The following is a 24134-nucleotide window of genomic DNA, read 5'->3' as shown; positions in this document are numbered from 1 at the left end:
GATTTAAGAGGCGTATTATAATCTACATATTTTCTTGGGATGATTGAACGAATGGTCCATGTAGTTTGCCATAATTATTCTTTACTCTCTATAGTTCAAAAAGTTCATGGGAAGTCCTCGTGATAAACAATAATTACAAATTGATCCCTGAAGTCAAATTTTGTTAAAAAATTTGACAGATTTTGTTAAATGTCACGTCAGCGCCACATCAAACCAATAAGATGGTGACACGTGTCTATCTGAATAAAAAAATATAAATTTATTAAAAACTAAATAAATAAACTTAAAAAAAAAAAAAGAAGGCAAAGGGCCTTGGGGAGGCCGCGCGCCACCCCCAGCGGCCACCCCCATTGGCCTTTGCCTATTTTGTTTTTTGTTTTGTTTTTTTTAAGTTTTTTTTTTTATTTATTTATTAATAAATTTATATTTTTTTTATTCAGATGGACACGTGCCGCCATCTTATTGGTTTAATGTGGCGCTGACGTGTCATTTAACATAATCTGTCAAATTTTTTTAACAAAATTGACTTCAGGAATCGATTTGTAATTATTACTTACCATGAGGACTTCCCATGAACTTTTTGAACCATAGGAAGTGAAAAATAATTATGGTAAACCACAGGGACCAATGGTACATTTATCCCTATTTTATTTACATTTTTAAGCAAAATGTAGGACGCTAAAAAAGAATCAACTCCCATTAAACAACAAATTAACTCCATTCTCCATTACTTGAGCATCAACTTTCAAGTATTAAGTAGGAAGTGGAAAAGTACAAAGTCTGCTCTTAAATCCTGGAATTCTCATCATTTTGGGCATATTGAGTCTCGGATTAAAACTCTAATGCCTGAAATTAGTGAAATCCAAGTGGTACGCTCAAGTTTAGACAACTACGTACGTGGATTTTAAATTTATAAATTTTATCACTCGCAATAATACGAATCAATTTTACTATAGTAAGGGTTATCGAACCACAAGGATTAGGGAGTTGTTTTGCATAACGGAATATTCAAAGAGTGTATTAACTTAACTTAAAAATAAAAACAAAAGTAAAGTTGTAGAATTGAAGCTACAACAGATCAAGTGATAAAATGAAAGTGGAAAATGAAACAAACTTAAAACAAACTTAGGGTAATGATCGCATCAAATCCTAAACTAATGAAATGCTCAAAGTCTATATGGATCTTCCTAACATATATGATATGAGCGTGTAATGGGCGTCAATATGAAAACATTTTCATTAAGATGTAATGATAAAGTATCTTGTTTTACATTAAACAACCCCACGTAAATATTAGTTTATAATTAAAAAACGTTTACACTACGAAAGATGTGGGGTGATTAATGCTCCCTAGCTTACTACTATATAAAACGTCTTAATAAGCATACACAATACATAGAAACCCTAACTAGGCCACAATGATAAGATATCTAGTATCACACCAATCATATCACATAAAAGTTACACTATACATGAAAAACGGTTTAGACTACCAAATGTGTGAAACGACCGGTTCTCCCTAGCATACCCTATAAGGTAACTCTAATAAGTGAACATGCATTATGTCAAATCGAATCATTGCATAAGACATCGTTCTCTTTCAAGAACGTTGGTTTTATTTAAGAAATCAAGAAAATTCATAGACAAGCGAATCCCTTTTTTATGAATAATTAGATTGGAATATTGATAACAAAACCTTTTAGCATGAGTTTTGATATCCTCTAGTCTTACACAATCAGCACACATATCAAGAAAATCTCAAGAACATTTCATGGCTTTTGGAAGAGATTTGATCAAAACCATAAGAAAGGGTTTAGTTAGACATGAAGTAAACTAATCTAAGCATGAAATCAAAGGAAAACAATAAAAAAAAAACAAGATTGAAATAAACTAAGAACACTATATTAATCTAAGAAAATTCGGATTACAAAAAGAAATGAAAAGGAAGAACAAAACCTAAGCTAGAACTTGAAAAAATTTTAACAAAGGAAGTTGCTTTTTGGATTTAAGCCCGAAAACGTGCATCAAAGGAAACTAAAAACACAAGAAATTAAGTGATACACCTAAGAAAATCCGAAACCCCCAAAAGATGCATGTTTAAACCTAAATCTTAATTCCATATATATAGGAAATTGGATTTACAAAAAGATTACAAGAGTTAATTCTAGCCAAGTATTCAAAGCTGGTCGCCGTTCATTTCTGTCCATAGAACTCAACTTTTGATTTGGATCGCACAAAGATTTGGAAATATCTGGACCTTTTGAAAGATGCGAAGTCGATCGGTCGAATATATTTCGATCGATCGCATCTAGATCGATCGAAGTTGGGTCGATTGAAAGTCAATCAATCGAATTATTGACTATACAAATAATCGATCGATCGAAATGCCTTGGACGATTTTTATTTTTTTCAGGATCAACCTCGAACTCTGAAAATGACCATATTGCCCTTGATGTATTTTTAGATCTAATTTAAGTGTTTTGAACTAGATTTCAACTAATACTAGAAAATAAGACATAACATAAAACTACAACAAAATGTTATATATACAACACAAACTAGGTCTAACAAACATAAATTAAAGGGTTTTGAATCAAATAATTCAAGACTTACCATCAAGCCAGTCCTTATTCGTTAAGCAACTCTGCTAAGGAAGCTTCCCTTCAATTTAATTTGCGAGAACAGCTTTTGCGTGAAGAAATCTTGTGGAAACAAAAGTTTAGGGAGCTCTGGCTTACATGTACAGATCTAAATACAAAGTTTTTTCATGCTTCCACGACTTGCAGAATAAGGTATAATTTCATCTCTTGCTTACTCTCGGCAAATGGTTCTTATATTCTGGGAAGAGATAATATTGGTTCTCATTTGGTAAATCATTTTAACTCTATTTTCTCTTCAAAGAATACATCTCTGGATTCAGGTATGTCTGAGTTGGTGGATAGTGTTATCTTTGACGTAAAAAATATTACCTTATGCACTATCTCCGATGAAATCGAGATTTTTTCTGCCATTAATGATTTAGGTCTTAATAAAGCTCCTGGTCTTGATGGTATGACAGGGTTTTTTATAAAACTTATTGGCCTATTGTTCAGAGCAACATTGTTACTTCGGTTCAATCCTTTTTTAAAGGAAGTTTTATGCTTAAGGAATTCAATCATACAAATATTGCTCTTGTCCCTAAGATTGATAATCCTTTTTCGGTTCATCATTTTCGGCCTATTAGTCTTATAAATTTCAACTACAAGATTATTTCCAAAATCTTGTCTAATAGATTTAAGTCACTCTTTCATAAGATTATCTCTCCAACTCAATCGGCTTTCTTGAAGGGTATGTATATTCATGATAACACTATTCTAGCTCATGAGGTTTTTCATACCATGAAACAGAAAAAAGGGAATGGTGGTCTTATGGCTTTAAAGCTTGATATTGAAAAAGCATTTGACTCTATAGAATGGAATTTTCTTCTTCAGATTCTTAAATTGCTTGGTTTCCATCCTACTTGGATTAATTGGATTAGTCAATGTTTATCTACATCCTCTTTTTCTATCCTGTTGGATGGTGCACCTTATGGTAAGTTTTTTCCAACGCGTCGTCTACGACAAGGAGATCCTCTCTCTCCCTTCCTCTTCATCCTTGGTTTTGAAATTTTATCAAGACTTCTCCTGAAGGAAGAATCCATGGGTATTCTTCATGGTATTAAGATTTCAAGATCCAATCCCCCTATTTCTCACTTTTTTTTTTGCAAATGATGTCTTGATTTTCTTCAAGGCAAATCAAATGGAAGCTTCTGCAATCATTAATTATCTCTCTACATATTCTCTATAGTCGGGCCAAAGTATTAATGTCTCAAAATTTGCAGCCTTATTCAGTCGTAATTGCAAGGATTCTATCAAGTCCTCAATCAATTCTATTATGAGGTTGCCTCCTATCCCTGCTCGAGCTAAATACTTGGGGTCTTCCTCTATTTATTGATAGGAAGAAGATTGTTTCTTTCATTGATCTTAAAGAGCGGATTTTAGCTAAAGTTACAGGATGGAAAGCAAGACTTCTCTCACAAGCAGCAAGAACCACCTTGATCAAATCAGTGGTTAATGCTATTTCATCTTACACAATGTCTCTGTTTCTTCTCCCGAAACATTTTTGTTATGATATCAACATGATGCTACATAAATTCTGGTGGGGTTTTTCTCAAGACAAGAAGCATAATTTGCCCCTATTATCTTGGGAGAATATTTGTAAACCAAAAAGCTTTGGGTGGTTTAGGCATATGTTCTATGGAATTCCTTAATAACTCTCTTCTTGCAAGATTAGGATGGAATCTAGCTACTTTCCAAGGAATCTCTTTTGTGGGTTGAAGCTCTTAGTGGAAAATTTCTTTCCAATGACATTTCTTTTTTTGATGTTGATGTAAAGCCTCAATCTTCTTGGATTTGGAAGGGTTTATTGAAGAACGAAAATTGCTTCTGAAAGGTTCTTGTTGGTCCATTTCTAGCTTATTTTGTTGTGGATCTTACTCTTCTTGAGGAGAGGTTGTGGAATGTGGATCTTCTTCATGATCTTTTTGATCCTCTTACTATCCAAATAATTCTTTAAATTCATCTCCCCCGCATTAGTACTGAGGACAAATGGTCTTGGATTCCTTCCCCTTCTGGTATTTTTATTGTTAAATCTGCTAGGAAGTTTCATTGACACCTTCTACCAAAGCTCATCCCTTTACACTGATTGTTTTGCAGGCTCTTTGGGGTCTTAAGCTTCAAGCTAGATTAAACACTTATTATGGAAAATAGGTTGGAATATTCTTTCTTCTAGAGATAATATTGGTAGGTTTATTCATTTAGAAGACGTTAATGCTTGGGTTTGCCCTTTTTGTAATGGTACTCTGGAAACTCTATGCCATATTTTACTGGACTGTGCATTAGCTAAGAATCTTTGGAGATCTGCACCGTGGGCTCTTAACATCTCCTATTTTTCTTCGAGGCCTATATCTAACTGTATTCTCGCTCTTATCTATCCATTGACTCATTTGGATATTCCTTTAACAAATTCTCGTAAGTTTCAGCTTTTTCCAGTTCTTGTTATGGACCTCATTTGGCAGTTAAGGAATAAATTGATCCATGAAGGTACTTTGCCTAACCTAGGTCTTGCCATTCAACATCTTAAAGTTACCTTACAATCTCATTACTTAGCATGGCAATCTGTTGCCTTGTCCTTCTCTTTGGCAACACCTTTCTCTGGCACTACAAAAAAAAAAAAAAAAAAAAAAAAAAAAAAAAAAAAAAAAAAAAAAAGAAGTAAATTCTGAACGGTTTAAAACCGTCTAGAAATGCAAAAAAACCGTCTGGAATCAATTCCAGATGGTTTTTCCTAGATGGTTTTAAACCGTCCAGTATATAATGTCGCTAAATAAATTTCTGGACGGTTTGGCCCAAACCGTCTAGAAACAGTTCTGGACGGTTTTGGGCAAAACCGTCCAGACTTATTTTTTTTTTTTATTATTATTTTTTATATTAATTAGTTTTTTGATATTAAAACTAATTAATATGGTCTGAATAAGTTGTTTGATATTGGAACGGGTCAAACGCCAACCGGCGACAGAGAAGGAGAGAGGAAGAGAGATCCGGATGGCGACGGAGAAAGAAAAAAAGGAAGAGAGATCCGCCACCCACGCACACCGGCCGGCGACAGAGAAAGATAGAGGAAGAGAGAACCGGCCGGAATACGTGGTATTTCGGCCGGATCTCTCTCTGTATCCGGCAGAGAGAGATGCCGAGCGTGGGTTTCGGCCGGATCCGGGCGGAAACCTAGACAACTTTGCCAGATCCGGTGAAAACCCAGACGACCTCTCCAGATTTGGCTGAAAACCCACGCACACCGGCGTGGGTTTGACAGATCCGGCACTCTCTCCCGTTGTCTCGATCCCGCCGCCGAGATCTCGTCGCCCGTGTGAATCAACGAACCCAAAAAGGAAAGACCCTTTAGATTGAAGTGTCCGAGAATAGCATTTTACTTCACCCTTAGGGTTGTCGTTCGGCCGGCTGGGGTTCATGAGGGGCTGGGGTTCAGATCAAGGGGCTGCATGTAGCTATCTGTGATAATTTTGTAGACGGTTTTAGAAACCGTCTAGAAAAAAACCGTTCATAATTCTCTTTTTTTTTTTTTTTTGTAGTGTGGTTGCCTCAAAGGGAATTTTGATGTAGCTATCCGTGATAATTTTGTTGTGGCAAAGGCTATTATTAGTAATTCTTCTAGGGATATCATTCTTCCAGTGACTCAAAAGCTAAATGTCTCTGATATCCTCGTTGGTGAAACTTTTGCAGCATTTCTTGCTACTCGGCTTGTTGCTTCTATGGGTACTAGTGATTTTCTACTTGAAGGGGATGCTCTTTTAATAATATTAGCTGTGAATCAGCCTTATCTTTTTTCCTCTTGGCATTTTGCTCGTTTAATTTCAGATATCAGACTTGATCTTGCTGCTTTTCATAGCTGGAGTGCTATAAAGATTTCTAGAAGTGCCACTCTTCGGGCACATATTTTAGCTAAATGGGCCGCTACCCACCTTGTGTTTGGTAGCATTTCCACTGGATCTCCTATTCTTTCTTCCTTACGGATCAGAAATGGGAAGGATTCACCCTTGTAACCCTTTCCTTATTCAATTAAAAAAAATAAAAATAAAAATAAAATGTCTTTCAAAACACAATACATTAACACAAAAAAGATTAAAACAAAAAATCGAAGGTACATATTTTGTTCTTTTGTCATTATCCTCAAAGAGGTACAAACAAACCAAAAAAGTTTACAAAATTATATAGAATCCAAGATAACCCCATAGCAAAACCTCAAATGTTTCTCCTTTGCTTTATGCATGTAATTTTAATTCTCCAGCTTCTTCATTCTTCTCATAATCACTGGTAATAACTCTAATCCAGATGCCCTGTCTATCCCATCGATTGAAGCACTCTACCAGCATCTTGCAAGCACAATAATAAAAAAAAAAAATAGCAAACAATCTTTCAACCTTCTTATTTTAAGTTAAAGATAGCAACCAATTTTTTCAGATCCCACAAAAAGAAAAAAGCAAACAACTTTTCATGCTTGTCCTATATTAATTTGCTGAATTTTAAGAACTATATCATAGCCTGTCCTTCAAAAAAAAAAAAAAAAAACATTTATTTTTCCACTGCTGCTTTAGCAGGCGTGTTTGGAGGGCTGTTTTGGTAGACTGCAAGGAAGTTAATCCTGCTGTTGAATGGGAATAAGTGGTGAGCTGGAGTGTAGCGAAGCTCACTAGTAGGAGCTTGTGAGATTCTACTTGGTTGCCTCGGTTTATCATCTGTAGAAGTTAAAAAATGACTTGTGTCATGGCAATCTTTCCAGAACAAAAGAGGTATTGGTGAAACAAATTAAGTGGGAAGTTAGATCCAGAATTATGGCTAAAGGGAATTTCAAAAAGACAGGCATTAATGCTCAGCTTGTTCATTTGTGGAAATTGTAACTTTCTGTCTGTTTGTTGTAATGGTTTGTTCTCTAGTTGTTCTGTTAGGCAGAAAGTGTTTTGTTCCTTTTATGGACTTTGCATCCAGTGTTTTGCTGGAGAGAGATGTTGTATGCAGTGTTTGATCAATGAAGGTTCTAATTCATCAAAAAAAAAAAAAAAAACTACTAGTATATTTGCTGCATTTTCATGCTTGTCCTATATTTGCTGCATTTTAAGAAGTATATATATCATAATCATAGCTAGCGGGCCCTGGCCATGATAACGAGGTTATAGGAGGAGAAGTTACAATTACAAAATCATTTATACTTTGGGGATATAAGTTAAGTTTTCATTTTTCTTCATTTTTATTTATTTATTTATTTTTTGTATAGGTGACAAACAATTTACTCAAGGAAATGGATTGAAAGAGTAATTTTACACCGATAAAAAGTCAAAGGACGAATTTTATACTTCTAAAACCTCAAAAACTGATTTGATAAACACCAAAGCACATGAACCAATTTTAAATTTAACCACTTTTTTTTTTTTTTTTTTTTTTTTTTTTTTTTTTATCATACTACCTTGTCATTATAATTTATAATATATATATATATATATATATATATATATATATATTGGAAGAAGCTATAGAGTGACATAGAGAGGCAGACAGTGCATGTAGTCACGTAGAGAGTTTGGCGATGGCTTTCCACGAGTAGAGAGAAGCCACTGGGTTTGCTTGACGCACGCTTCATATTACTTACATTCTTTAAGATTTACAATTGATCACCGATGACGAAGGTGCATGGATTATTATGCACGTCACCAGGAAAGTTCTCCAACCACCTTGTGTGACATGACGAATTGGCTTACATAATTAAAATCCACGATATGGACATGCAGTTTAATATTGTTTGACCAATTACAACAATCAGAGTTTGACCAAAAAAAAAGCTTGTTGGATTTTACTTTTTTATGATGTAGGGGTATAATAGACATTTTAAGTCACATGTGGGCTATGTTTTTTTTTTTTTTTTTTTTTTTTTTTTTTTTTTTTTTTCGTTTAAGTTATGCTCGATTTGTTTCGGCGTAAAATGATTTTAATCATAAAATATTTTTCGGAAAGTCATTTTTCAGAAAAATATTTTTCGGCGAAAACATTTTTTAGTGTTTGACGCATAGGAAAAATTATAAATATTTTTTATATTTTCATTCAATCCTATTAAATTATAAAAATTAATTTTTATTCACAATATAAAAATATTAATGTAAAATAATATATATAAAAAAAAAACAACTAAAAAATTATGTTTAATTAAAATATACATATTGACTAACAATAATCATAGTTTTTAGAATTGGGATTATTTTAAAAGAATATTTTTAAAATGGCCGGTAATTTGTGCTTGTCGGAATTTGGCCATTTGTGTCGGATCCCAGCCAGAACTGGCAGGGATCTGATCGTTCTGGCCAAATACTGCAAGATGGCCAGGATCCAACCATTCTGGCCGGAATCTGGCGACGGTAGTCGAACATCGCCAAATTCCGACAGAAATTTTCAGATTCTGGCACCTGTCGGATTCCGACTAGTGCCGGAATCTGGCTTGTTGGGATCTAACGATGATTGTCGGTTTCCTTCGATGGTCGACTGCGTCGTTTAAAAAATGGTCGACTACATCTATTGTCTAGAGAAACTGTTTTATGCTTTTAAAAAGCGTAAATCATTTTTAAAAATTTACTAAGTATTTTTTGTTATACGAAAATCATTTTAACATTAACTATTATTTTCTTTCCCACTAAACATCAAAAAATACCAAAATTATTTTACGCCGAAAGAAACGAAACATTAATAGAAAATGCTTACACGCGGTATGGGCAAAGTGAAAATGTCTGATGAAAGTCAATCTATTCCAACACCATCTAATTGCTTGATAGATTGGGAAAACAAGTATAAATGTAATCGAAGAATTTTGTTGTTGTAATTGCCGTAAACATTTATCATAAAAAGAAGCACTTTCATTTTAATTGACAAAAAAATTTTGACCAATTTCTGGTCTTTTTGGGGTCAACCTGTTCGGTTTTAAAAAGTTATTCCCCAATTGCATGCTGAGATACTTTGAAAGAGAATTTTACGTGTAGCATTGCTCTTATAAAAGTATGAAGAAAGAAAGAAAGAAATGGACGATTCCATATTAATAGAAGATTGGGATTTTCTCACGTGGTATCGACTCAGTCTAAAACACAATCACATCACATCCAAGAAACTTCGGGACCTACCGTCATGTGAGGGGTTGTTGTACAGTTGTTGTAAATCTAACATTTTTCCCAAAGAAAAGCCCAATCGCCATATATATTGTTAAAAGTTAAAACCTTAATGCCGCTTTTCAATTCTAACCCCACAAGCTGATTTATTTATTTATTGCCCCTTGTTCAAGTGTATCGATCTAATATCTATATAACTCTTTAAATATATATTTTCATTTTACCAATTAAATCATTTGAGCAACAATGAATGTACTAATGTAGCTTGATGTAGCGTGTAAAATGAAAGGGAAAGGGATAATTTGATAATGCCTTTTAAGACGGCTTTTTATTTTTTAACAAATTTTAAAACATAAAACACTTATAAAAGATTTAAAAATTATTTTTATATTTACGTCATAATACAATAAAAAATAAAAATCGTCATCTAAAAGGTTTTAAAAAATGAATTATTTTTCAGGTCAATGCAATTCTTTGTATAAAATTTAGGAAAATTGCTTACATTTTCTAAAAGCTTAAATCATTTCTCCAGTAAAATCAAATGCTCATTCTCGCAAATAATCTCTTACTTCACCCACCTCATAGTCATCCTCTTTTGTCGGTGCCATCACACTCTACTTATGCATCTACCATTCGACGCCAGCCTCGTCGCAACCCCCAACAAACACCATGCAGCACCCAACAAACACCATGCAGAACCGCCTGATTCCCCTTCTCCTCTATGTGCAATCCCTCATTAGTCATGAGCTTTGTCATGAATGGATAATGGTTGTGTTCAAATGATTTTCATGTCAACCAAGCACTCAAAAATAATTTGACATCATTTTTTTGCCTCCATCGACTAATGAAAAATAAGTGATTTTTCTCAAAATATTTCCCCTAAAAAAAAAAATTGCCTAAGCTTAAAACTTTACAAAAGAACAATAAAATAAGATAACTCTATTCCTACACGGTGACATAACTATAAAATACTTCATTTTCATTCTGAATAGTGTTTGTTGTATATATGTTTGTGTAAGAGGAACATATATAAAGAGATAAAATATATAAATATATATATATATATATATATATATATATATATATATATATATATATATATATATATATATATAATTCAGTCCCTTCACCGTGTCGGTAGCCATAAATACTACAAAAACTAAAAAACTAATAATAGGATCCCAACCCAGGACCGAGATAATCAGTGTGACGTGCGAAGAAAGAAGTAATCAAGGGTAAAATACAGAATCCAAATAGGCATGTATACAAATATGCCCAAAAATAAGGGTCAAATAGCGCAATAAACCAAAAAAAAAAAAAAAAAAAAGAGCCCACTTTAGACATTATAAAAACCATACCATTCCCCCGCCAATCCATTAACCAAATAAATTTCCCATCCGACAGAACACAAAAGTCAAAAAGACCTGAGACCAAATAGTAGCTATGCTGTTCCTCGAACTCCTTGCCACTTTTTTCCTTCTCCTCCTTCTCTTACTTTCCATCCTCTTGCTTACCAGAGCTTCAACACCCAAAAAGCAATCATCTCCACCGCCCTCCGCCACCGTCAGCCCCCCAAGATCCTACCCTGTAATCGGTTCTTTCCTGGCCGTGCTTGCTAACCAAGACCGACGTCTCCAATGGCTTTCAGACATCCTCCAAGTCTCACCCTCGGCCACCTACGTCCTCCATCGCAGCGTCGGCACGCGCCAGGTGTTAACTGCCAACCCAGCCGTCGTCCAGCACATCCTCAAGACCAACTTCCACAACTACGGCAAGGGAGACTTTTTCAACGGAACCCTCAAAGACTTCCTCGGCCACGGGATCGTCAACGTGGACGGCGAATCCTGGAAATTCCAAAGACAAGTCGCCAGCCACGAATTCAACACCAAGTCTCTCCGCAAATTCGTCGAGACCGTCGTGGACACGGAGATCTCCGACCGCCTCATCCCCATCCTCTCCTCAGCTGCCGCAACCGGAACTATCATAGACTTCCAAGACATTCTTCAAAGGTTTGCCTTCGATAATATATGCAAAATCGCTTTCGGATTCGACCCCGCCTACCTGTTGCCTTCTCTTCCACAAACCAAGTTCGCTCAAGCGTTTGAAGAAAGCGTCAAGATCAGTAGCGAGAGGCTCGGTGCGTTAATCCCACTCGTTTGGAAAATCAAGAAGCTTTTGAATATTGGGTCCGAGAAGCGTTTGAGAATCGCAGTCTCAGAAGTTCAAGAATTTTCCAGGAACATAATAAGAGAAAAGAAGCACGAGCTTAGAGAGAAGACCTCGCTCGATTCCGTCGACCTTTTGTCACGGTTCTTGAGCTCCGGCCACTCGGATGAGAAATTCGTGACCGACATAGTAATAAGCTTCATACTTGCTGGGCGTGACACTACCTCCTCGGCATTGACATGGTATCTTTGGCTACTCTCCAAGAATCCGCATGTCGAATCCGAGGTTCTCAAGGAAATCAAAGAGAAATCCGAAGCGCCTGTCTTTGACGAAGTCAAAGACATGATGTACACTCACGCTTCTCTTTGTGAAAGCATGCGGTTGTACCCGCCAGTCGCGGCGGACACGAAGGAGGCCGTGAACGATGACGTTCTGCCGGACGGGACGGTGGTGAAGAAGGGGATGAGAGTGACGTACATGCCGTACGCGATGGGGAGATTGGAGACGCTGTGGGGGTCTGACTGGGCGGAGTTCAAGCCCGAGCGGTGGCTGGAGAAGGACGAGGCGGAGAACAGTCACTGGAGGTTCGTGGGGAGGGACGCGTACACTTATCCGGTGTTCCAGGCGGGGCCGAGGATTTGCTTGGGTAAGGAGATGGCGTTCTTGCAGATGAAGAGGGTGCTCGCGGGGGTTCTCAGGCGGTTCAAGGTGGTGCCGGCGTTGGAGGAAGGTGTGGAGCCGGAGTTTGTTCCGCAATTGACTTCCAAAATGAAAGGTGGGTTGCCGGTGAGGATTGTGGAGAGGGATGAGAAAGAATGATTAGTGATTGGGGTTTGGTCGTATTTATCGTTTAATTATACTAGTACTAGGTTTGACCTTTGCATTTGGATTGTGTATTTCATTTTATGTGAACTTTTCGTAACTTATATTAATTATATAAATAAAACCATTAATTATTCCAAAAAAAAAAAAAATTACAAGTATTAATTTTGAACTTATTTTTATGATCAAGTTAATTAGATGTTTCGACCTGTTAGTGAAAATATTGGTTCCTCAGGTATCTGGCTCAACTGAACCATTTGAGCCCCGTTGGTCCTCCCAAATGGGCCAACCAACCCGACCACATTGCACCATCCGAGATTGCGGATATCTCATAATCACCCGAGATTTAAGGGATACAAATCTCATATATTTCGTTCTAAGAAGTGCAATCGGAGTCGTACCATAGAGATAACGGATCCCCAAAAATTCGTACGCCCGAGTTATACAGCTGCGAATCCCGAAAGATCCGTGCATCCGAGCTCACATTGCCTTTAACTGTAAATCCCTAAATCCAGGATTTAGGGAACCACTTGACTACACCAAAATCTCTATAAATATAGATGTTACTCAAGTATTATACACATTTTGTCTCCTTAAAATTACTTACACTACAAAAAAAAAAAAAAAAAATGACAATTATAGACGGTTTGGGTAACCGTCCATAAATTTACAGACGGTTTGAAGAAAACCGTTTGGAAATTTAAATTTCCAAACGGTTTTAATAAAACCGTTGATAAATTTATAGACAGTTTTGAGAAAACTGTCTGGAAATTTAAATTTCAGGACGGTTTTTTTCAAACCGACTGGAATTATTGATATTAAAAAAAAATGGTGACAAAAATCACTTGATTAAAAAAAAAAAATTTAATTGTGGACGGTTTGAAAAAAACCGTCTAGAAATGTAAATTTTCAGACGGTTTGTTTCAAACTGTCTGAAAATTCATAAGTATTCAAAAGACACATATAGGCACCTAACTTTTCAGCCGTAGATCGAAACATTATCAACGGCTTAAAGGCGTCTAAAGAAAATGACGCGGATTGAGAAGCATGTCAAAATGACGCATATTCCCCAAGCAAAGAAGGCGTAGACCCTCCGAACCCCACGTCGCAAATGTGAACCCCAACCCCTCATGAACCCCAGCCGGACGAATGACAACCTTGAGGGTGAAGCAAAATGCTATTCTCCGACACTTCAATCTAAAGGGTTGGGTCTTTCCTTTTTGGGTTCGTTGATTCACACGGGCGACGAGATCTAAACGGAACGGCGGGATCAGGACAACGGGAGAGAGTGTCGGAGATGGTGTGTCGGATCTGTCAAACCCACGCCGATGTGCGTGGGTTTCCGGCCGAATCTGGCCAGGCCGTTTGGGTTTCCGGCCAGATCTGGCGAAGTCGTCTGGGTTTCCGGCCAGATCCGGCCGAAACCCACTCTCCGTATCTTTCTCTGGCCGCATACAAAGAGAGATCCGGCCGGAATACCACGTATTCCGGCCGGTTCTCTCTTCCTCTATCTTTCTCTGTCGCCGACCGGTGTGCGTGGGTGACAGATCTTTCTTCCTCTCGCTCTTTCTCCGTTATCGTCCGGATCTCTCTTCCGGCCTCTTTCCTTCTCTGTCGCCGGTCGGCGTATGAACCGATCGAATATCAAAAACTAATTCATACCATATTAATTAGTTTTAATATCAAAAAAAATAATTAATATAAAAAAATAATTGAAACAGGGAAAAAAAAAAAAAAGTCTGGGCAAAACCGTCTAGAAAATTCTGGACGGTTTTTCCCAAACCGTCCAGAACTGTTTCTAGACGGTTTAGGTCAAACCGTCTGGAATTCCGGACAGTTTTGCCCAAACTATCCAGAAATTTGTTTAGCCACACTATATACTGGACAGTTTTAAACCTTCCAGAAAAAACCGTCTGGAATTGATTCCAAACAGTTTTTTTTGCATTTCTGGACGGTTTAATTTGCTTCTTTTTTTTTTTGTAGTGTTAGAACATTCTCTCTCAAATTGCCTACAAACTTAGGTATCGGAGTGGGATTGTCGGTATCTCCCGACGCAGTTCTCATTTTGTAGATTCCCAGAAAAGAAGAAATCAGACGAATCGTGAAGTGACACGTCACCCACCGAAAAACTGCATCAACACGGCCTATATACATGATGTTGTGCTATATATATTTTTGAAAGTTAAAAAATGGGTTTTATCTTTTATTGATATAATTTTATTTTGCTTTTAATTCCTGGGTAGGAATTGCTAAACTTGGGGATTCCTTTTCCGTTGCTGTTGTTTATGATGCTCTGCTTCTGCTTGGGTAAGTGACAAGTAAACAATGTTATAAAATGTGGCTAGCTGCTTGTCAACTTAAGCTTGTGCCTTGAGGCCTCTCCTTTACGCCGAAAGGAGAAATCGAAAAGATCAGGAAAAAAAAAAATTCACATCATAAATTATGGGGGAATCCAAAAGGCATATTGGAGTGGAACCCAATGTTGCACTACCCCAATGTGCCTTGGGGTAGTGCACTTATTGTGCAATAGCTAGGAATATTTTTAGCATTTTCTAAATCATAATAAGTAAAAAGAATACAAAAGGTACATATTTTGTTCTTTTGTCATCATCCTCAAAGAGATACAAACAACCAAAAAAGTTTACAATCCAAGATAATCCCACAGCAAACCTCAAATGTTTCATTCTTCTTCTCATAATCACCGGTAATAACTCTAATCCAGATGCCCCGTCTATCGCATCGATTGAAGCACTCTTCCAGCATCTTGCAAGCACCGAAAAAAATAAAATAAAATAAAATAAAATAAAATAGCAAACAATCTTTCAGCCTTCTTATTTTAAGTTAAAGATAGCAACCATTTTTTTCAAATCCCACAAAAAGAAAAAAGCAAACAACTTTTCATGCTTGTCCTATATTTAATTGCTGCATTTTAATAACTATATATATCATAGCCCGACCTTCCAAAAAACATTTATTTTTTCACTGCAGCTTTAGCAGGCGTGTTTGGAGGCTGTTTTGGTAGACTGCAAGGTGGTTAATCCTGCTGTTGAATGGGAAGAAGTGGTGAGCTGGAGTGTAGCGAAGCTCACTGGTAGGAGCTTGTGAGTGAATTTATGCAGACTCTGCTTAATTGGGTGCATCGGTTTATCATCTGTGGAAGTTGAGAAATGACTTGTGTCATGCATGGCAATCTTCCCAGAACAGAAGAGGTATGGAGAAACAAATTAAGTGGGGAGTTAGATCCAGAATCATGGCTAATTAAAGGGAATTTCAAGAAGACAAGGCATCAATGCTCAACTTGTTCATTTGTGGAAATTGTAACTTTCTGTCTGTGTTTGTTGCAATGGTTTGTTCTCTGTTCTGTTAGGCAGGAAGTGTTTTGTTCCTTTTATGGACTTTGCATCCAGTGTTTTGCGGGAGAGATCGAGATGTTGTATGCAATGTTTGATCAATGAAGGTTTTAATTCATCAAAAAAATAAAAAATAAATACTAGTATATTTGCTGCATTTTCATGCTTGTCCTATATTTGCTTCATTTTAAAAAGTATATCATAGCTAGCCGGCCCTGGCCATGACAATTAACGAGGTTGCAGGAGGAGAAGTTACAATTACAAAATCATTTATACATTGGAGATATAAGTAATACCTTGTCATTATACACCACAAAAAATGATGACATTTGCCGCGTGGCTACAGTAGAGGTTACTGTAGCCATGTGGCTAGATAGCCACATGTCTTTATGGAAACGTGGCCAGATGTAGCGGGGAGACACGTAGACACGTGTATTTATTACACATGTCCGTAAGGCCGAGTGTTATGGCCACGTGTAAGTGATCCACGCGGCCATATGGATACGTATAATAAATACACGTGTCTACATGGACACGTGTATTTATAAACGTGTCCATATAGACACGTGTATTTATAAACAGGGCCATATGGACACGTATAATAAATACACGTATCCATATGGCCGCGAGGATTACTTACATGCGGCCATGTGGACACGTGTAATTATGGGACACAGCCATGTTACTGCGTGTCTCAAATACACGTGGCTACAGTCCGCTACGTGTACTTATACACATGTCTACATGGCTACTTGTTCCATATGCCACGTGGCCAACTGTAGTTTTTTTTTTCAAAAAAAATTCCCCAAATTTTTTTATTTTTATTTTTTTAAAAAAAAAAGAAAAACCAAATAATACTACTATATACATGCGTATAAATCCTTTGATTAGGGTTAAAAAAAAGTATACTACTATATACTATACATAGTCATAATAATAATATTACTCGTTTTATACACAATACATATAAATCCTTTGATGTAACTTTTTTTTTTGAATTATAAAAAAAATTCGTATTATTATTATGGCTATGTATAGTATATACACTTAATTAAGGTTAGGTTATAGGGTTTATGGCTATGTACAGTATATACACTTAATTAGGGTTATGTTTTAGGGTTTATGGCTATGTACAGTATATACACTTAATTAGGGTTATGTTTTAGGATTATGTGCTATATATAGTATATACACTTAATTAGGGTTAGGTATTAGGGTTTATGGCTATATATAATATATACACTTAATTAGGGTTAGGTTTTAGGGTTTATGACTATATATAGTATATACACTTAATTAGGGTTATGTTTTAGGATTATGTGCTATATATAGTATATACACTTAATTAGAGTTATGTTTTAGGATTATGTGTTATATATAGTATATACACTTAATTAGGGTTAGGTTTTAGGGTTTATGGCTATATATAGTACATATATACACTGGGTTATGTTTTATGATTATGTGTTATATATATGTAAATAGGGTTCTTAGGGTTTAAGGGTTTGGTTTCTAATATACGATATACTTATAAGTAAACCCTAACCCTAAATAGGATTAGCGTTTACATTTGTGGACGTAATACAAATAAAGTTTTATTTATTTTATACTTTATCAATTTAGTACTACCATTTACAATAATATAATTTATCAAACAATTTATAACAAAGTTCAAAACCCTAAATCGTAAACCCTAAACCCTAAACAATCCTAAACCATAAACCCTAAACAACCAAAAACCCTAAACCCTAAACCCTAAACAACCATAAACAACCCTAAACCCTATACCCTAAACTCTATACCCTAAACCCTATACCATAAACCCTAAACCCTAAACCAAAAACCCTAAAACCTAAACCCTAAACAATAAACCCTAAAACCTAAACCCTAAACCAATTATTATAATCAATAATTTATGGACAAGTTTGAAATATAAACTGTAAAAATAATAAATAATGTGCTACTAATTTTATAAATTGTGTTCTACTTTTGGAAACAAATTTAAAACAAATTTGCCACCGTCTACCATTTACAACAATACAATTTATTAAACAATTTATAACAAAGGTCAAAACCATAAACCCTAAACCCTAAACCCTATTTACTAAACAATTTAATTGGCCATGTTACTAATATTTTTTAAAAGTAATTTAAAACAATACTCTGAATCAATAGTTTAAAACAAACATTAAATTACAACCTATCACGAGTGCGTACCGCTCGTATTAGCCACTGCTGACCTACATGATATGAATGATGAATTCGAGCACGACATGCTCGACATTGATCCGATTGAAGCTCCCGTTATACAATGATTACTATATTCATTGTTGGTACAATTCGCTTAAACTCAATATACTTTTTTAATTTATAACATATAGTAATTAATAAATACGATCAGTGTATAATTTGCATAAATCTCATTGTATAATTTGCATGTTTATTAGTAATATATAAAATACAAATTTTAATTAATTTGTCTACATTTGTTCGCAAGTATCGATGGATCAGAGATCGCCTCCTTGTGCACATCAGGCACCACGCCTACCCGTGCCCCCCACGACCACGCCCACAGCTCCGGTGCCACTATATACTGCGACGTGGCTACACCACCCAAATACCGCTTATAGACCATTGCTGCCGGGTACGGTGGGCGTGACCACGTCAGATCACGGGCAGACCAGCACAGCTGGATATTCTTGTTCTCCATATTCGGTGCCGCCGACGTTCTCGAAAATGGGGATCACCTCACCGGGTCATGTGACTTGATGGTGGGTGCGAGAGGGTCATGATGGGATGAGCCCACATGGTTATATGTCGTACTTTCCGTACCCCTATACTAGACCTACGTCATGTGGGTCTGATAGTGAGACACGGGATGATAGGTTTCCGCTGCCATAGACAGAGGAGATGCAAATGCCGGCTACGGGGTTGAGACAGATGCCGGCACCGGCAGAGAGCCAGGTGCCGCTTTCTAGTGAGAGCCAAGTGCCGCTTTCTAGTGAGAGTCAGGTGCCAGATCTAGGGGAGAGCCAGATGCCTCATGATGGGGACGTTGCGATGTTGGGTCCTGATCAATTGGCCCCCGATAGCCCCCAAGATATGCTTTCAGATGACGATCAGCAGCCTCCCCCAGCAGAAGGGGTTGGTGAGGAGCATGCAGGCGACCTAGCGACCCAGCGCATACAAACTGACCAGATTCGGTTGATGGGTAAGTACATATTTATACATCATTAAAATTCATATTATGTTACAAATAATTAATATTAAGTTTGAAGAAAAATATAAATTGAATTTTAAATTTATTAATATAATTAAGTTTTTTAGTGTTAAACAATTAAATGTTTTATATTTTTTTATTAGGGTACAACCAAGACGGGAGCACCTATTATGAAGTGATTAAGGACCTAGAGAGGAATTGGGTGCTCCCGAGGGGGAAGAAGATTGTGTTGTAGTACAATGCTGCAACACAACTCGTATGACACGTGCATGCTTATCAGGAGCGGATCCTACATACATATGCGGGACGAATAGGTGAAGGTAGATAAGCAGATTAAGAAAGCTATATGGGACGCGCTAATGGTATGTTTATGAAACTAATTTATTTAAATTAAACTTAAAATTAAGATTAAGTTTTTGTAGAACTTATAAAATTAATGCTTAAATTGAATGTGCAGGAGGAGTTTTATCTACCTGTATCCGTAGACGAGCGCAAGGCACAACACGAAGCATGGGCTGATATTGGTCGTAAGCACCACTCGTGGAAGTCGAAGTTTAGAACCGCGCTAACTATTCAAGACAGTGACACGCCCGAGATTATACGTGCGAGAGTACCGGAGAAAGTTTTTGAGAAGTATGACACAACAGATGTGGAGTACCTGCTGAGCGATTGGTGCACTGAGCAAAAAAGGGTATGTAGGTCTTTGATTGTACTACTATAATGTTGTGTGTTTTTAATAATAGTTTATTTAATTTTATTACTATTTTAAGTGTGGCAATGCTTACATTTTAATGAAATGTTCAATGCGTAGGCGACCTGTGAATGGATGAAGTGGATGCGGGAGCAGAATGACCTCTCCTATTTTCTGGGATCCAAAAGTTATGCCAGAACTAATCACGATGAGGTATGAACAAATATATGTATATGTTTTTCATATTTGTGCCTAATTGATTTTTTTAACATTAAATGAATATTACTGTTTGTTATATATTTAAACTGGATGGTGACAAGCATCTACATCTGGCACGCCCCCCATTCGCGCTGAGTCGTTCGTGAAGACGCACACATGGAAGGACGTCACTTACTTGAATGAACGTACACAAGTGCTATGCGTATGCTACTGATCTATTTTACTAATATTTCTAAATTATGCGTGTGATAAAGTATGCATTCAATACATGTGTATTTTATATTGATGACGTACATGAGAGAATGACGCAGAATTTATCTTGTGATCCTACCGCCACGCAGAGCGTCTCAGACTCAGAAGATACGGTGTGTTGGGCACCAAACAACGCGTACGAACAGGCGTTGGGGAGGCCTGAGTACGCGGGGAGGGTTCAACAGGTTGACCCAAACGTTACTCCTGTTCGTGGGATGTGTTTCTCGTACCGGGCTCGCTCACAAGGGGGACCATCTGAGGGCACATCTTGGGACTGGGTCGTACATGACCGGAGGATGCCGACAATGGAGACAATGCTATGGGATGAGAGAGAGAGGAATGACGCCTTGGAGCAGGGCATGCGACAATTCGAAGCCTTCATGACCTCTATGGGATTATCACATCTATGCCCTGGTGCTCAGCAGTCTTCACCTGCAAACCGAGGTAGTACGTCGTCTGTTAGTAGTGCATCTGCAGGTATGATTCATATTGTGTAAACTGCTTATTTTTAATTTGTTTTCATTACTTGTTTAAATTTGCATATAATTTTATATTTTTTAATTGTTTTTATTACTTGCAGGTAATGCGACAACGATTGGTCCGTTGTCGCCTATTGGACGACAGCTGAGCCAGCACTCCCCTGTCAGGACACCATCTCCCGCTACACCATCCCTTGCGTAGCAATCGCAGGTTGGGGAGTACACGCCTGAGACGGTACCTCATGATCTGCAGGGACGCCATTCAGATTTGTAGATATTTTGTGTAATTATTTTTTGTTAGTATCGAACATGTTTATTAGTACATGGTATTCAAATTTGTAGATACTGTTATGTTATTTTGTGTAGTTAACAAACACGTTATTAATTATTGATTTGTGTAATTTGATTTGGTGATATTTTTGGGTAAAATAGATTTTGTGATATTTTTGGGCGGAAATAAGAAATTAACAAAAAAATTTAAAATTTTTAAAAAATTGCCACGTGTATAGGAGTACATGTGGCTGACAGTCAAACATGTGGCTGACATGTGGCAGTGTGTTTTATGGGCCACGTGGCACAGTGGCCACGTGTATTTACTGTACACGTGGCAAATTGTACAATTCACAACAACCGGATTTACTACGCCTCGCACACGTAGTCATTTACCCGTGGCAACCTATTTACCACATGTATGGGTTCCGTACACGTGACGACCTGCAAGTGGCAAAATGTAATTTCTTTTGTAGTGATAATATATATATTGGTTAATTGGTAGAAGCTATAGAGTGACATAGAGAGACAGACAGTGCATGTAGTCATGTAGAGAGTTTGACGATGGCTTTCCACGAGCGGAGAGAACGAAGCCACTGGGTTTGCTTGACGCACGCTTCATATTACGTACATTCTTTAAGATTTACAATTAGTCACCGATGACGAAGGCCAGGTGCATGGATTGTGCATGTCACCCGGAAAGTTCTCCAACCACCTTGTGTGACGTGACGAATTGGCTTACATAATATTGTTTGACAAAAAAAAAAAAAAGCTTGTTGGATTTTACTTTTTAGGAATTATTCTATTTTATTAGATTAGATCTTCATTTATTTGACAAAAAGAAACACTATGAATACCCTTTATGTGGATTATTTATTTTACTTTTATCTTTTTATTTTGGGTCAACCCATCTTTTGGTTATAAAAACTTGTTACATATAATTAAAAAATGGGTGCATATATGATTCCATACAAGATTGTGATTCCCATGGTGTGGCCACTAAACACAATCAGATAGAAAATACATAACCTGAACACATCTGACTAAAATTGTATATTATATATACCTCATATCAAATGTGTGTAAATATAATTATACTCTTAGGTTAATTTTTAATTTTTTTTTTTTAAAATAACAATTTTCTCACCATGAAAATTGGATACTCATGATAGTTGGTTTACGACTGTAGAGACCCACATTCAGACCGTGTCTTTTTCCATTGGTACGTCCCATAACACGAGACCAAAGGCCATGCCATGGCCCTCCTTCCACAGAGACCCACGTCCAGGTTGTGGGTCTTTGGTCGTGGAGAGGCCCATACAGATGCAAGTTACCTCCTATTGTGTGTGTGTTTATGTTTTTTTTTTTTTTAATTATATATATTGTTTATATGATGTAGGGGTATAATAGACATTTTAAGTCACGTGTGGGCTATGTGATTTTTTTTTTCGTTCAAGTTATGCTACATTTGTTTCGGCGTAAAATGATTTTCGTCGTAAAATATTTTCTGGAAAGTTATTTTTCAAGAAAATATTTTCCATCGAAAATATTTTTCGGTGTTTAGCGCATACGGAAAATTATAAATATTTTTTATATTTTCATTCAATTATATTAAATTATAACAATTATTTTTTATTCACAACATAAAAATAATATTAAAAAAAACAACTAAAAAATTATGTTTAATTAAAATATACACATTGACTAACAATAATCATATTTTTTAGAATTGAGATTATTTTAAAAAAATATTTTTAAAATGGCCGGCAATTTGTGCTTGTCGGAATTCGTTCCAGCCGAAATGGCCGGATCCCGACCCGTATGGCCGGAATCTAGCACAGTATCGCTGGAATCTAGAGATGGTGGTAGGACATCACCTGATTCCGACAAAATTTTTCAAATTTCGACTAGTGCTGGAATCTAGCTTGTCGAAATCCAGCGATGGTTGTCGGTTTCCGTTGATGGTTGACTGTTGGAATGTGAAGGTCGACTACGTCGTTTAAAAAAAGGTCAACTATGTAGCGCCCCAGATTTTAAAAACATATTTTTAAATACGTTAAAGAATAAAAATAATTATTTTCAGTTGTTCTATAAATATTTGCAATTGATTTAATGAACTGTATTATAATAAAACTGGTAATTATTTATAACCGAATATTACTGAGTTAAAATAGACAAATGATTAATCATTAGATTAATTATCTTTATTTTATAGTTGTGCAAAATATTATTTTGACACTTTATTATTTAGTATAATAAATACTATGTCTATTAAACCTCGTAATAAAATGTTTTCATTTATGAAACGAACTAGACTCAAAACGGGTTTAAAATGTTGCTCTAGTGATTTATTAAATTGATAAAAACCTAGTGTAAAAATACCTGCAGATTAACTTGATCTGCAGGAGATTCGATATATAATTTATTGCTTTAAATTAATCAACCACTTATCTGTTTTAAAATCAGCCGACCTCCACTATTTTTATTAAACTCTCCAGCTCAGGCACTCATTACAGCCATTCGTTCTCCAGCTCCCTCCACTCATTACCCTCACGCTTCATCAGCTAACTCATGCACTCATCACTCTCGCATGCCCTTATTTTTAATCCAAGTGATAATGAAAATCGTCTTCCATTAGCATTTTAAAATGAATTCAAAAGCCGCATGTTATTCCAATCTCCCACTTAGTTTTCCACTTTGGTTTTTATATACTCTCTTCAGCATGATTACAAACAATTATAGTCTGCTTCCTTATTAAAGGCGCACTTCTTCCTCTTAATTTATTCCTTCTTTTCTTTCCCTCTTTCTTTATTCCTTCTCTCCCTATTCCTTCTTTCTTTAATCCTTCTTACTTCTCCTTTTAAGACCGACAGTCTGAGAGAAACAAAGAAGAAAAAAATACAGAGAGTGTAAGATGAGAGTTTTGGAG

General features: G+C 36.4%; 1 protein-coding gene across 1 annotated transcript; it reads left to right on the top strand.

Annotated features, from left to right (window-relative positions):
• Window positions 1–11130: 11130 nt before the first annotated feature.
• Window positions 11131–12816, top strand: LOC133856535 (cytochrome P450 94A2-like). The gene has a single exon (XM_062291587.1). The coding sequence runs from the start codon at window positions 11180–11182 to the stop codon at window positions 12719–12721; it is 1542 nt and encodes a 513-aa protein (XP_062147571.1). The 5' UTR covers window positions 11131–11179; the 3' UTR covers window positions 12722–12816.
• The last annotated feature ends 11318 nt before the right edge of the window (window positions 12817–24134 follow it).

Source organism: Alnus glutinosa, chromosome 14 (genome assembly GCF_958979055.1).
Source record: "Alnus glutinosa chromosome 14, dhAlnGlut1.1, whole genome shotgun sequence".
Taxonomy (NCBI): Eukaryota; Viridiplantae; Streptophyta; class Magnoliopsida; order Fagales; family Betulaceae; genus Alnus; species Alnus glutinosa.
Note: the sequence above shows the minus strand (reverse complement) of the source record. Positions and strands in the feature narration are given on the sequence as shown.